At 36.9% G+C, this 16,993-nt stretch overlaps 1 protein-coding gene across 8 annotated transcripts in view; it reads right to left on the bottom strand.

Annotated features, from left to right (window-relative positions):
* The window catches only part of Mmp1 (matrix metalloproteinase 1), a 330,832-nt gene that overhangs the window by 100,021 nt on the left and 213,818 nt on the right, over positions 1-16,993 (bottom strand). For all 8 annotated transcript variants that reach the window (XM_031928038.2, XM_032601880.1, XM_031928035.1 and 5 more), the window contains 1 exon segment: positions 11,991-12,142. In XM_031928038.2, the coding sequence (XP_031783898.1) occupies positions 11,991-12,142 (152 nt within the window).

Below are 16,993 nucleotides of genomic sequence, written 5' to 3'. Positions count from 1 at the left end.
TAGTGATGCGCTAAAAACGTGGTTTTCATGGGACTCGTTTTTTGCGTAGCATATGCGAAACTACACTATCATATATAGCAACGGGATTTCTCGTGCTATGTGATTTGTTTCGCGTATTAGTTAACAAATCTTGTGTTTCGCGCACAGAATACGAGCCCGAAAAACCCCGCTTCGCGCAATGAGTGTTAAAAAAATATTTTATAATATTTGATGCTATATTTGTTATGCTCTGTCAATTTGAGAAGCTTTGTTTTACCGTCCCATTGTCCTAAATTTTTGCGTACAAACTTAAAATAAACGGTATTTTTCCAAAATAAACGATTTTTCCAAAATAAACGAGTTTTCCAAAATAAACGTTTTTTCAAAATAAACAATAATACGAATTTTTCGCGGTAAAAATATAGGTAATTATATTCTCTTTAAAGTACATATCATCAGGCAATATTTACTTATATTAACTTTCTTAATAACTTTATTAGAAAAAACTAAAATCTGAAAACTAAAAAATCTCTATAAAAACAACGCGTTAACAAAATGTAAATGACGGAAAATAACGAACTGTTTTTCCATTATGCTACAGTAAAAACAAAGAAAATAAGACTTAGTGGATTAAAATCCACTGATAAGTAAAAGCTGAGATATAGGCATCTGGAACGAACACACACACATTGTCACACACATACATTTGTCTGTACGAATATTTTACAAAACCACTATTTCTTCTTAAAATGCATCAAAACACACTTCCTAAATGTTTTTACACAAACTAAAAAAATTACTATTACAAGGCTAACTTAAGAAGAAAACAAAATGAAAAAAAACATGCATTACCCAAATATAGTCTCTTATTTATCTCGACTTAAATAAAACAAAATTATTCCTTAAATATTTATAAAATACTTTGAAATATTTCTGAGAAAATGTAGTATAAACTTGTTATTTTACATATCTAAAAATTGCGTGGGAATGTGAGTATAAGAGTCGGTTTTCTTGCGAAGTAAGTGCGTCGTCAAAACGCGAGTGTTGCCGTATGTGCAAGTCGTATGGAGGTTTCAAGGCAAAAAGCATCGAGCGTCGTGGAGTAGGTGTCGTCGTGTGTGTGTGAGTGAGTCCTGATGTGAGATGTGTGCTCTGCATCAGGCAATCGCGGAGTTCTGTGCAAGGACACTTGAAATGCTACGTGTGTTCACGTTTTTACTATCAGCAGGAGACGCGCGAGGAGTCGCGTCATGACGCTTCAAAAGGACGCTACCTTTTTCGGAGTGTGTTGTGAAGATTCAGGAAGGGATTAGTGCAGATAGTCAGGTTGTGCGCGGTAAGCGGCGGAAAAGTCGTTTTACGGTAGGCACAAGGAGCTGTTTTTATGATAAGCCGGATCGGGCGGCGGCCACGCGCGGGTCTCAGGGATTCCCCAGGCATGCGTGCAGCGAAGGGTCCAGTAGAGTCATAAAGCTTAAGGGGATGTCGTTCCAAAAAACACTATTTTTCTATTACATAAAACTTTTTGAATAAAGTTTGGAAATGAAAAACCGAGTCTGTAGTGCCATAGTGTTAAGTTTAATGAATCGTTCTACCGAAAGAAAAATTCGATCGGACTTTCTGTTTTTCTAGAAGTTTGGATATACAAAATACCCCGTTGCGGATTTGCTAAACTTTTGGGACGATATCCCCTTAAGCCGTTTGGGTTTGAGAGCGGCCAAAGATTTGGGCCCACATGCGGCAGATATGCCGGTCGCCGAGGTGGGCAATGAGCCGGCCGGGAGTCGGAAGCAAGACGCAGCGAGGATAAGGCAGCGTCGAGTGAATGATCAGTTGGAGAAGGGCTCCAAGGATGCAGCGAGACGACCGTGCAGACTGCAAGCGGATCAACTGCTAAGGACCGGAGAGATGCGGCGGAAGACCTGCAGCAGTGAGTTGCAGCTATGTTTTGAGCGAACAAGGCCTAGCTGCGTGAGTGTTGCGGACGCGAGTTAGAAGCTGTGCAGATACGCGCGAAGTGGATTCTGCGCGCGTGTGTGTAAATGCCGACGCAAGATGTGTGACATGCGTCGGGCAAATTATGCAACGACACTTGAAGTGCGTGTGATCCGCGAAGTACGAACTTTTGAAAGTCGTAGGTTTACGTAGACAAAAATTAGCTTTGACGGCTACGTGATAATGTAAAGTTGTTGATTGAAAGCGCGCGTGTTTTGGCGTTTTTATTATCAGTGGGAGACGCGTGAGAAACCGCGTCACGACGCTTTAGAAAGGACGCTACCTTTTGCAAAGCGTGTTTTGAAGTTTTCGGGAAGGATTAGCGCCACACAGTTCGGGTGTGCGCGAAAAGATGCCGAGAAAGTTTTTCGTTTATGATAGGCAAGAGTAGGTGTATTACGACAGACCGAAGCGGATGACAGCCATGTTTGGGGATTCTCCGAGAGTCCGAGCGCTGCAGCGAAGGGCCCGATTGGGCCATAAAACTAATTCGCTTGGGTTAGGCGAGATCGGCCGGAGGTGTAAGGCCGGTGCGGCAGGTATACCGGAAGACGGAGCGGCCAAGCAACCGGACTTAAGATGCGGGAAGAGAGACGCAGCGTAAAGACGACAGCGTCGAGTGGCTGATCAGCTGTCCACGGGCTGCAGCAATGCAGCAAGAGGACCAAGAAATGCGGCGCAGGGACGCAATCAATCAGCGCAGATGGGTCAACTACAGCAGAAGATCGTGCGTGTGCGTGTGTATCGGTGCGTTTTCGCAAGTAGTTTAAGGATTAAGATTAGCTTACATGTGTTAGTGTAAGGTCGCGTGTACGATGTAAGGCTTAGTTTGTAGTCTAAGCAATAAGTATGTTAGCTTGTACATGGATAGGATGTAAGTATGCCATGTATGAGTGAACGATGGAATCGGAGAGTAAATCCAGGTCGGGTGAATTTCCGGGTAGCATAGTGGATTCTGCGCTGTGATGTGGATGTGTGTATCATCGATGTACTTGCGAATGTATTTTCGCAAGTAGTGTGGCTAGCTTAAGGCACTTAATTTTAATGTACGTGTAATTGCGTCTTATTGCGAGGATAAATTAGAGTAATCAGGTTACATGCGTCATTGTAGGTTCACGTGTAATATGCAAGCTTAGTGTGTAGACTAAGCGAGCTACAAATTAGCGGTAAAGTTATTAATGTGTATATAGGCTTAGGTTAGGTGCGAGAAAGCTGTACGAGAGTATGATGGATTCGGTAAGTGAATCTAGTCTGGCTCTGCGCTGTGGTACGAGTATGTGCTAGATTCGGAGAGTGAAACCAGGCCGGGTGGATTCCCGCTCAGCGTACTGGATTGTACGCTGCGGTGCGAATGTGTGTATGTCGCGTGCGTGATTGCGAGTGGACTCTCACAAGTAGAAAAAAGTCTTTGCGATACAAATTGAAATGTGCTTGTATTCATGACTAAGATTTGTACTTGTAATAAATTACTGTGATTTTTTTGTTTATAGTAGTAAGCCTGCATGAAAATCTGCATATACAAGAAGCGCCTATCTAAAAATCTGCATATGTGCTATTGCTGCATGTGCTCGCTCTCCAGAGCTCGTGCGCTGTCGCTTCACTTGCGTACCGACTACAGCTACAGCAACAGCTTCTGATCTCGCTTGTGACTTAAATAAAATCTAGTATGCCTTAACGAGTGTAATTTTGATTTGTCACTCCAACAATATGTTTATACACTACTGTCTGCATTAATCTTTGTTTGATACAGTGTGCGTAAATGCACTTTTACGCACGCTACGCGTGCGTTTAAGCACATTTTCCGCCCCTGTATCGAAAAATAACTCGTGTAGAATCAACTTTTGCGCACTTGTATCGAAATATACTATTACAATGCAGTACAAACGATTATGCCTTGGATTGTTAATGTTGTACTACGTAACTATATATCAGATTATTTGCAAAGTGCATGTGTACGGGATTAATTGCAACTTTTCTTGCATAATTTTCTGCATGTCATTTTCATGAGAATTGTATCGAAGAAAAATATGTAAAGTAATATGCGGAACAATATACACAATGAATGAAATGATAGAAATGTCTTTTACTAAATTTATCATACACATATTATTATTATAGAAATCGAGTTACGAACAATAGCTTTTGCAAAATTTTATAGATCGATTTATACATAAAACCATGAGCAATTTCATGCACAAATTACGCAAAAGGCTATAGCCGGGTTACTATGGTGAAATGGCCCCCTTGGAAAATGTATATATGTTATATACCATTCGATGGGGGATAAAAAAAAACTCCCATAGCCAAATTTTTAGCTCTCTGCCTAGTGCGCATGCGCAGTAACGTCGATAAACGTGTTTTTTTGATTTTATTTTTTTCTGAAGTCCCTATAGGATAAAAATTTTTTAAAAAATTCACATTGGTGTATTTTTATGTCACGAATAACTGCAATTTTTTTGGGATTACATAACCTCAAATATCGGATCTAAAAAAATTATTAAAGTTTTCAATCGATATTTTGACCCCCTTGTTTTTGAGGTGCAACTTTTTAAGTAGACTTTTTTTGTGTACTTTTTCCCGTTCTTTACGATGGCACTAACGTTTTTTCCTTAAAAATGGTGGCACAACTCGATTTGAGCCAAAAACTGATTTTTTTAGCCATTTTTTCACGTTTTTAGCTGGTTATGTTACAATTTAGTTACTAAAGTGACTCCTTTTGAGTAGTTTTGCATATCTTCCCATGAAAACATAATCAAATGAAATATTTTGTTCGCTCCAAGCCGTATTTTTTATATTATCTTACGTTTTCAATGATGGTCTTATCAGAATTGTGATATCACCTTATTATAAAACTGATGGCTAATGTTATGTTCTTTTTAAACGTTCTGTGATTGGTCGAAAGTATTGTCTCTGTCGCACTTTTTTGTTTATTGTTTATTTTTATTTATAATAAAAGGTTATGCTTGGCCGCGCGGTTGACGCGGCGGCTGCAATGCAGACGATCTGCGTAGTGAATGGTCAATCATAAAATTAAGAATTATCAGGAGCATAAACAAATAAAGTATTTTGATTTCTTAATTAATTAAACGATGCGCAAACCAATGGCCAACATTGTTTTTTTCAAAACTAATTTTTTTTTTTCTTACAATTGTCTATATAAGGGAGAAAGTACAATACGTCCCGTCCCGTCCCGTACCGACCCCGGGACATACCGTCTGAAATAAGTCACTTTTATATTATTGGCTAATTCTGTTCGATAACCCAATCGACGGTACAGAATTAGCCAATCCCGTAAAAACAGCTTATTTCAGACGGTATGTCCCGAGGTCGGTACGGGACGACGGACTCAATTGTACTTTCTCCATAATATATACTAATACAAGTGAATGGTGAAAACGCTGTTAGTATAAGTTTATAACTTTTAAAGTAAATTAAAATCTAGCAAATAAAAATTGTTTCGATTTTTCTTTTTACTATTTCGGCTTTTGACTGATAATTGATAGCAATACTAGAAAAAATAATAAAGTAGTTAAGTATTTATTTTCAAATACATTGGAGTTAGTTGGAACCGAAGGCTGACGCGGCTACTTTAAATCTTTCTGCTGTTTACTTCAAAACTAACAATCTTGTATATTTAAAGTGAGTACTATATATTTTACATATCTTTTAAAAAAATGAAGATTTAACAAAGTTTTTCAAAAGTTTTGACATCACAGATTATATGCTTTGATATTAGGGTTATATGTATTTCTAATACATATTACACAATAAATTAATATTTTGTTAAATAACTTCTTTAAAATCAAAACCTATTATTAATATCTAAAATGTTATTTTTATGCCGACACTTTGAGTTTTGAAAAAAATACTGTAACCAACCTACTGATAAATAAAAAATCTCCCATGTATTTATAATAAATACACTTGTATTTTACCGGTATATGCAGAGTAAGACTTATTAATGGGTAGAAAAATAAAATTTTTATTATAAATTCTGTAGTATTAAGAGTAATTGTATCAAAAATAATGACAGATAATATAGTAATATAATAATATGATATAATAATATAATAATATGATATAATAATATAATATTATAATATAATAATATAATAATGTAATAATAATAACAGATAATTATTAGACCTTTTTATACGCTAAATAAGAAAAACATGTTGTGTACGTTATTAAATTCTTGCATAAAATCAAAAGTTTAAACCAACATTAAATTATAAACTGTTTTAGTACTCGCATAAAGATCCGATCTTATCCTAAAACAAAAATAGCAATCAGATTTTAAATCAATAAGCTAACAAAAAAGTAATTAATAAAAATGAATTTTCAATCCTATAGATATAGATATACGTACAATGCATGTAAGGGGAACGAGTCTTTATCTATTTAACTTAACCAATTTAGGCTAATCACATAAAGTAAAATGAGAAATTAGTTAAACATAAAGTTGTTGAAACTATTAACTAAATAAAATTAAGAAGGAAAAACATTTGAATAAAATATGACAATAAACTTTCGCTAGAAACGGATTTGACGATTGATGAGTTGCATGTTTTGATGTAATGCGGTATATTAATTATACAAGTATGATTAAATTGATAAAATATAGAAAGTCTTGAACAATAATTAATTTGTTTATGTATAAAATACTGTCAAATTAATAAAAAATGCACATAAATATCTGCATATGACTATATATGATGTGATTTTTACTATAGTTAATTATTATGAGATGAGAAAAAAGTATTTGGTTTTACATAAAAACAATACATGAGAAATAATAAAAATGAAAAATAGAACTAATAGGATGCGAACTTATTAATTGTCAATTAACTTTTAAGTTAAAAAAATGTAAAATGAATAAAGTAAACACAAGCTAACCTATGCTTTAAACACATACGTATATGAAACATCATTAAAAACAACATTATTTATTTATTTTAAAATACACTATTATTCATGTCTAGATACAAGAACATATTTTTACAAAAAAACAAATTGAATATAATAATTTCATAGGTTTGTTGATTTTATAAAATCACTAGGTGCAAGCACTTCAATACAGTTTTTATGACAAAAAAAAATTATTTGCTTAAAAAACTTATAAATGAAATACAACTTATTTCACTTTTACTAGGCAATATTATTTTTTTACTTTTCATGTAAAGCTACTGAGAAAACTGGATTATACAAGAACTTAGATTATAATATTTTTGTAATATTTATTATTCATTCTAGTTTTTAATTTAAAAAAAGGCAAACAATTTTTTTAGATTTTTAAAAACTAACTAACAGCATTTTTAAATGTATTGTAAAATATTTATATTTTATTATTTCAGAAGTGATCTTCTTGTCTAACGGTTAAATAAATATGGCATCTAATAGTAATGAAGAGTCAGATAACATCAGGAAACGCGATGATCGAAGATGTGCCATGTGTAATATTTATATTAGAAAATCAATTGGTCGAGAAAAGGAAATCGAATCTGAAGTTGAAATCGAATATGCTAAACAATTATCAAATAAAGATATTTACATCCATGATGTAATTTGTGATTCATGTAGAAAGCGATTAGCCAAATACATATCAAGCTCTAAACCTAAAAAGGTTAATGTTCCAGCAACTGCTTCGTCTCAAGATTCAAATGTTTCTGAATCATTTTCTCAGCTAACTGTCACTTCATCATCTCAGGAAAGTACACAATCATCTGTATACACAATAAAGGAACAAAAAGTACGAGCAACCACGGAATTACTTATTCAAAGGACGATTGCGACACATAAATATTGCTTTGTTTGTGGGTACCAAAAACAGACTAATAATATATTAGTTCCTTTAGAGGCCCGAATTCAAGTTTATAGTAAAATGAATGTTTTTATTCCACATGGCAATAGATGCTGTTGCACACATTTAATTAAAAAAAGATTTTATGAAGATGAACTAAATAAAATTAATATTTTTTCCACTACAAGTACGGTATATATTGATGAATTACTACAATTTTTGAGTCAATTATCAATGAAAGCAGACGAAACTTTATTAGATACAGTAGCTGAATTTTCCATGCCTGAAAAAAAATTGAAAGTTTTTACGGGATTAACGTGGGAAAATATTAATTATCTTAAAGATCAACTCACTTCTCTGAAGAATTCCTGTGTAAGGACAGCGACACAAGCCATTGTCGTATTTTTATTCAAAATGCGCTCTGGGAATTCTAACTCGCTCATCTCTACAATATTTGACATTGAAAGCGAACAACAAGTATCTCGTTTTTGTCAATCAGTATTATTATCTTTCGAAAAAGATTTACTACCAAAACACTTTGGATTAGAAAATGTAGACAGAAATGAATTGATTGAAAATCAAACTTCTAATATGGCAAAGAAATTACATCCTGGTAAACAACTTATTTTGATTGCTGATGGTACTTATATAAGGCATGAAAAAAGCTCTAATAACGAGTACCAAAGAAAATCTTATTCAGGCCAAAAAAAAGTTCCTCTGACTAAACCATTTACTATATGTACTACTAATGGTTATGTTGTTGACCAGTTAGGTCCATATCTTGCAAATAAAAGTGATGCTACAATACTGATTGAAATATTGGAAGAGAAGCAGAATATTTTACAGAAACTTCTTCGCCAAGGGGATATTTTTATACTGGATAGAGGTTTCAGGGACATTAAACAAAAATTAGAAAATATGCGTTATATTGTTTTGATGCCTGCACTCAAAGGTTCAAAATCTCAACTTTCTACGCAAGAATCAAATGAAACAATATTCACGACAAAACTGCGATGGGTTGTTGAAGCAGTGCACGGAGTTCAAAAGAAAAAATATAGGTTATTAGATCAAACTTGATAATAAAATGGTGAAAAATACTGGATCTTATTGTAAAATTTCTTGCTACTTAAATAACTTGTTTGGCAAACGCCTAGATTCTGATGAAGACATGCAAGATGAAATATTTAGTGCTATGCAATCTAGAAAAAATGTTGAAAATACATTAGCAGTTTTAGTAGCAGACAAAAGATGGAGTCGTCGGAAACTACCATTTAAAATAATAACTTCGGATGATTTACCAGACTTTCCTGAATAAACAATAAAAGATTTGAAAATTCTGTTTACAGGAACATATCAGCTTAAACAGACAATATCTTACTTAACGGAAATGCTTGACGCAGATAATAATTTGAAGATTGGATATTCAAAAGAGACTAACAATATTCTCAAACTTGAAGTTCAATCCAGGCATATTAACAGAAAACAATACAAATGTTTCGTTGAGTATAAACCAAATGGTATTGGTTATTCTAGCATCTTAAGACACTGTTGTGATTGTGCTAACGGTAACCGTACTATAGGATGTTGTGCGCATATTGCTGCCATAATCTATTATCTTTCACATGGAAGATATTTATCAAAGATCATACGACCAGCTGAAATTCTGTCTAAAATGTTTCTTAATGATCAAATTGAAGTGTGTATTGATGAAGATAGTGACAATGATGAGTGAATCATTTTTTCTATTGTGAACATTCGTTATTTTTAAAAAGCTACTTGTATACGTTCCATAATTTATTTTAAATAGCCTATGAAGATAATAAATTATACTTTGTACGAATTGAACATACTTAACTTCAATTCCTTTTTACCTGATAATTATTACTGTCAATAGATTTTGAATAATCAATTAAGTAGAGGCAGATAAGCCAAATATGGCCTTTTTAAGACCACAAGACGCCAAAAGTACCCTCAAACGATCGATTTCAAGGCTATGTTTAGCTAAAAACAGGCTTTTTTGCGTGAAAACCCTTGCATTATGACATTTTTAGGTTAGTTTTGGGTTACATGGTACCAAAAATGGCCTTTTTCGGCGTTAAATCACTCAAATGAGGGCATTTTTAGGTTAAAGAGAAAAGCAGACACTGACAGCGGCGATATTCTTTTTATATATAGAGAGAAACCCTTTATTACCTCAAATTCTGATAAGACCATCATTGAAAACGTAAGATAATATAAAAAATACGGCTTGGAGCGAACAAAATATTTCATTTGATTATGTTTTCATGGGAAGATATGCAAAACTACTCAAAAGGAGTCACTTTAGTAACTAAATTGTAACATAACCAGCTAAAAACGTGAAAAAATGGCAAAAAAATCAGTTTTTGGCTCAAATCGAGTTGTGCCACCATTTTTAAGGAAAAAACGTTAGTGCCATCGTAAAGAACGGGAAAAAGTACACAAAAAAAGTCTACTTAAAAAGTTGCACCTCAAAAACAAGGGGGTCAAAATATCGATTGAAAACTTTAATAATTTTTTTAGATCCGATATTTGAGGTTATGTAATCCCAAAAAAATTGCAGTTATTCATTACATAAAAATACACCAATGTGAATTTTTAAAAAAATTTTTATCCTATAGGGACTTCAGAAAAAAATAAAATCAAAAAAACACGTTTATCGACGTTACTGCGCATGCGCACTAGGCAGAGAGCTAAAAATTTGGCTATGGGAGTTTTTTTTTATCCCCCATCGAATGGTATATAACATATATACATTTTCCAAGGGGGCCATTTCACCATAGTAACCCGGCTATAGCCTTTGTATAGTTAATCCACTATACGGGAATATAGTTGTGCATAATGGTATATAGTGCATTGTGCAAACATTAATGCAGACGGTATAGTGCATAATCACGCACTGATTTTAATGCAGGTCCTTCTATCGCTAAAAATGCACAGAATTATGCAGTCATATATGAAGATTTGCATGCAGCCATTTTTCGTATTTTAGTACTGTAACGTGGGACACACTTATCCTATTTCGACCTTGCTAGTGCGAAATAGGATAAGTGTGTCCCACCGAGCTTTGCGACCAACGCGCAAGGCTACCACGTTAACAAGAGGATCGTCGGGTGACGACCAGGAACTCGCCTCGGCTGCTCAGCATCTCCGTCTTGACGCACCGCGGAGAGTGGCGGAGTCCTGTGCTCGGCTTATTTATGAATGGAAGCAAGGGTTTTAGCATGCACAATAATAACACTCTAATAATTTATGCTAAGAGAATCTTCGGGCTTCATCTGCCCTCAGAACGTTTATTCACTCGAAATAACAATGTGCATTACGTGCAATCGTGTGTGCGTGTGTTGTGCGTCGAGACGACCATCGAGATCGGCCGGCGCACTATGCGCGACAATCGGGCTTTGCCCTTGGCCCTACGCTAAGCTATATACTCACTCGTGCTTTTCTGCACGTGGTGTGCCATGCGTCAAATTAACCGAGAGAGAGATAGATGGGCTATTCGCCGACACAGAACAGACTCACGGGTTTGCCCACGCGTTGCCGCTGCTGGATGGGCTGGTTGCTCTGGGTTCCACCTCATCAGCGCCGTTTGGTCGGCGGCCCACTGAACTCCTTCTCGTGGCATTGGCGGGAGCTGCAGGCACTGGGTTGCCTTAGCCTGGGCATGATGTCATGGTCCTCGGCTTGATGGTCTGATCTGGAGCCGCGCCCTTAGAGATGAGCGGCTCCGACGGCTGGCCGGCTTTCGTGGCTCCTGGCCACGTGTGGTCGCTATCAGAGTCGAGAGTCGAGAGAGCGGGTCGCGCTTCTCTTTGCTGATCGATAGTCCTTCTTCGATCGATTCTATCAATGCTATCTCATTCTCTCTTGTTGCGTGTTTATTAGTCAGCATCGGCTATTATCGCGCTGCTTTCCTTTTGCCCCCCTCTCTCTCTCCTATTCTACTTCTATGCTTCGCGCGCGGCTCCTGCCGCCTTGATAGTCGTCGCATTGCGTGTTTGTATGTGTGTGTGTGTGTGTGCGCGCTTCACGCGCGTGTATATGCTGGGCTTATGCCGAGCTGTTGTGAGGGCATATGCACTGTCACAGTATAACGTATATAAGTGGTCTAGTGATTATTAAATAATTATGCATTCTTAAATATGTTAAATTATGCATTTTTCGGATCATAAAGGTTGTGTAAATACTATTTACTTACTTGTCCAGATTTTTTTGGCGTAAACTGAAGGTTTGTATAATCGGACCAAACAGAAAATGCTTTTGCAATTTCTTTGTCTACAGCTCCTTTTTCCAAAACCCTCGGATATTTACTGATTTTATAGGTAAGTTTTTTCACTCTCCACCTTGAACCTAAACAAAATAATTACACATTACAAAATGAATTTTATATTAAGGGAGTCAAAAACCCAACTTTAGCAGACTGAGTCAAACTGAACAAGTGCACGGTAGAAAATTACTTAAAACTAACCAAATGCAATGAATTATGATAAACCAAAAGTAAGTTGCTTTTCTTTTTATAAACTTCTTTTTAAACAAAAATATTAACGCAATAATAAATGGCATTTGAACGAAAATCAGTAACCGTAGCATGCATATGCTAAATTCTTAGCGTAGACACGCTGAAGGTTGAAACAACAGTTATCGAATTTCATAGAATAATTAGATTTTTAAGTTTTTCGTGTTTCTCTACGGATGTGCCTCATGAAATAACTCAAAATTAAAGTTGTGTATGTACGCGTCGATCCTTTGTGGCAAATGCTGATTGGACTAACGCGATCTTTCTCATCTCAATTTCATAACTGCGTGAATCGGTACCGGAGCTTTAAAAACACCTGAGCCGATACACGCAGTGCCTTTTTGCATAGTGACTTATTTACTGGCGGCTACAACTTATTCTAAGGTAAAGCGGCGGTGTTTGCTAGTGTTAGTTTTTTGAGCGTGCTAAATCGATCCTACACCTTGGGAGCGTGCTAAATCCGTCCCTTGGCATAACATACACCGGAGAACCCTTTCAATACAGATCAGTGCCACAGAGAGAAGTACAAGCTAAGGATCGTCGAGTGGAATATCCGGCGTTAGCAAGAGCAGTTGACTATCCTTATTTACAATTGCCACGTAAACGCGTGTAGATCATACAGTCAGCATCTGCCACAAAGGGTGATTAGAACCATCTAAAGTGCGCAGGATTATAATAATAGTAAGTTGTTAAGATGAATCATAGGTACTTTACAATTAATAAATAAATAAGACTAAACTTACTAAATACTACTGTAAAACGACAACATCCTAAACTAAATTTAGCGAAATTCCGTTAACTCTGTAAACTGAACGCCTGTGAAGTGCTCTGGGTCAATAAAAAGATAACAATCAATATAAATAAAACCCTTGTGTACCAAATTGATAATATTAACTAAACCTCAATCAGAACAAATAAATTCAAATCAGCTTCGCAGTCACGACGTGCAGGTAAGAGTACATTTATCAGAGTACATACTTGTGGACGAACCATCAGCGTCTACACACGAGACGAGTTAAGCGGACATAACGCGGAGTCCGCAGGACACGGAAGTGTCACAAGAGACTTGCCTGCAATGACTGTAAGTACAGCGGACACTCACACGTCAACTAAACGCAATCTCGGACAAAATACCGTCCGCACGCAAATACGTGCCCGCGCAGACTAGCAGCGCGGAACATCCTCAATTCCACAGTCCGCGTGTAACTTTAGTAATAGAACAGGCTCTCGAGCCAAAGGCTAGTTCTCGCGAATAAATAATTATATGAAAAACTCGCATAGCCCGTCCAACCATATAGTACGGTCTTTACATCTTCAATAATCATGTAAATTTTTAGAAAGGTTTGACTTTTAGTTGTTAAGTGCAAACAATTTTAATAAATTGCGCTTTATGGTGTATAATAAAAGAACAAGGAACGATAAAATAAATTTTCTGCGGTTACAGATAGGTAATTTTCTTTCTTAAAATTACATATTAAACAATTCACTTTAATTAATTTTTTCTATAACTATATTAGATAAAACTGAACTCTTAAAACAAAAAAAAAAAAAAAAACGCTATGAAAAAATAAGGTAAAAATGTAAAAACGGACTTTTTTCCCATCATGTTACAGTTAAAACAAAGAAAATAAAACTTGACACAAACACAAACACACACATACACACACACATGCGCGCGCGCGCGGGGATGCCGATACCCTGTATGTGGCGCGTCCCCTGGGTGGCGGATAGGGGGAATGCTCATAGACGCGTCGAGGTCTCCTTAACCGGCCGAAGGGTAGAGCAGAAATAAAATATGCTCCGCGGATCAAACAGCCTAATGGAAGAAACCCCAAAGATAAATCAAACATGGATAGTGAGTTATTAACATTGTGACATGTTTGCTCGCGCAAAATCTATTCGAATGAGCCCTGCCAAGCTTCGGGCTGGCGCACAAGGAGCTAACGTGTCGCAAAAGTCGTCAATTTGACGACAAGGATCGGCATCGGCTAACTTAGCGTATCCGCTTTAGCAGACCGCGGATAGTGGCGGGATCCTTTTCTACTCGGCTGACTGAAATGGAAGTTGGAAGCAGGGTTCGCATGCAGAATGTGATTCTCATTCAATATTCGAGTTGAGTCTCTTGGGCTAGTTTCGCCCAGTATAACCTTTATTCACATTAATTAACAAATAGAATTTCTTCCGGCCGTTGCTCGGTCCGGGTATTATATGCTCGCGTGTGTATTGCGTACACGAGACGCTCACCGAGGTTATGTGCTTCTAGTTGCACTGATTCTATACGTGATGCTAGCTAATCTAACTACTACGTCTAATCGCGCTGTTTGCGCTATGCGCTTTGCGCGAAAGAGAGAGAGAGAGAGAGAGAGAGAGAGAGAGAGAGAGAGAGAGAGAGAGAGAGAGAGACAGGCTCAGCGACTCCTGTCGCCTCGGCATGCGTCTCGTATCGCGTGTCGTATTGTGTATGTGTGCGCGTACGCGTCGTCTACGCGCTTGTGTGTGCTGTGCGCATGCCGCTTTCAGCGTGTGCGTGTGCATTGTTACAACATTACTACCCTAAGCGAATCAAGCCACAGTGCCTAGTCCCGCCGTCGATTCCGATAGGGTAAAAGCCTCGGTAATCTACACTGGCCCAATGGAGTTAAAGGGGGGGGGGGTGCTAAACTTACTTAGAAGCCGCAGATGTTTATCACCTGACCCCTGCTGCATGTAGAGACGCAGGCGATATGAATATGGAGGTTGATGCAGACAGGGATAAAAGAGCTATATGCATAACGCAAAGAAATGCGCACTCGGATCGCCTTTGACAGCAGAATCGATGAACTGATGGATTATGTCAGGCACAGGCACAATGTGCACAAGCAAATTGAAGATCTTACCTGAATCATAAGAGCGAGCCAATAAGAATCTTTGCATGGCAGAAGATAACAGCAATGCCAGCGCCCGGGAACTCAGGGGCGGGAAACCCAGACAACCCCGAGTCTCAGATCTCGAAAGGCGAGTACTACAGAGAAAACCCCAACTACTCCACAGGATAGAAATAAAGAAAACAAAGCAGCGGATAATCAACTTAAAAAGACAGCGTGGCAGGAAGTCGTCACAAGAAAGTCAAAGAAAAAGGAGAAAAAGGCAAGCAATATTTGTATATGTGAGAGATATACGAAAGTGTGATTAAATTTGGTGGCTCGATTCGCGCTCGCTTAGAATGATATAAAAGGCACTGCGCAGCCTAGTATATTCACTAGTTCTGGCGCAGTTTACGCGCACTAGTCTCTATTCAAGAGCAATTTACGCCTTGAATAGAAATATTGATTTAGAAATATTATTACAAATTAAACTTGTTCAAATGATAACGCAATTTCGGCGTATCATTTAGACTTAAATTTAACATAGTAAAATTCATATATAGATTCAAACTTAATTCGAGTAGAATTAGGTGACGCAATTTATGCGCACTTAATTATAAACTGTATCTCACTAAAATTAACACTTGCATATTTAAAGTCAAAAGATAACACAATTTAAGCGTATCATTTACATAACAAATATAATTTATAGATTGTATACGACATCTATAAAACGCACTTTAAATTAGTTAGGGATAACGCAGAATAAAGCGTATCTAATAAAAATTCATTGTAAAAATCAAAAGCGGATTTACACAATCTTTTGTTAAAAAGAATATTGCAATTTACGCAATATTCTTCATATAAAACGATTCATTGAATATATTTTAGTTACTATTTAAACATATAACAAGATCTTATTATTTTGATAACACTCCAATATCTGGTATCCCGGACCTGACCTATACTTAAATCATCAATTATATTTAACTATCTTTCTCTTATTTGACCCGTCGTCAGAATTACGCCACAGGGCAATAAATGTTCATAGCTCTTTGATAATAATATAAATTAAATATTCTGCACCGGACCTAGAAGAGCCGTGACCGTTTCAGAAGTAAGCTTTGATTTAGATATGGAAAAGATAGGCACAAAGCAGAGGAGTGTAAGAACCAACCCAACTGTGTACTCTGCAAAGGAGGTACAGGTAAGAAGAGTGACCACGCAGCTGATAACTATGCATGCATATTTTACCGAGCTGCAGTAGAAGCCACTGACAGACGAAGAACATGAAAATAGTGCAGTTGAATATGAATCACTACGCGACTGCACAGGACCTACTGAGCCAGTATGTTCGTGAGACAAGAATCGACATAGCCATCGTGTGTGAACAATACAGAGACCTGGACAAACCGTCGTGGGATATGGACAGTACTGGTAAAGCGGCGATATAAGTATGCTGAGACACCGCTTTCCAGAAAAAAATGACATGACGTAATAAAGGATTCGTACGCGCTAAGGTCGCAGGCGCACACATTTACAGCTGCTATAGTACTCCTAACACGTCGATAGAACCATTTAGACAACTGTTATAAAGTTGAGAAAAAAATCGCGATTCTGACCGGATTTTAGTACTCTTTTACTTGGGTTAAAGAAATTAACGCATCCTGCAAAAAGTGTCATCAAACAAGAAGACAGGAACAGCGGGCTCAGAATAAATACTACAAAACTAGTCGTGGTAGAGAAATAGTAGACGCCCTAAATAGAGAAATGAAGGATGCTAAACGGATACTCGAAAAAATCCAAAAAAATAAACTACGGTACCTGAAAGAGTTACAGGAC

The sequence above is a fragment of the Nasonia vitripennis genome (assembly GCF_009193385.2).
Source record: "Nasonia vitripennis strain AsymCx chromosome 4 unlocalized genomic scaffold, Nvit_psr_1.1 chr4_random0003, whole genome shotgun sequence".
Lineage (NCBI taxonomy): Eukaryota > Metazoa > Arthropoda > Insecta > Hymenoptera > Pteromalidae > Nasonia > Nasonia vitripennis.
The sequence above is the reverse complement of the archived record's forward strand: the minus strand, read 5'-3'. Positions and strand labels throughout refer to the sequence as shown.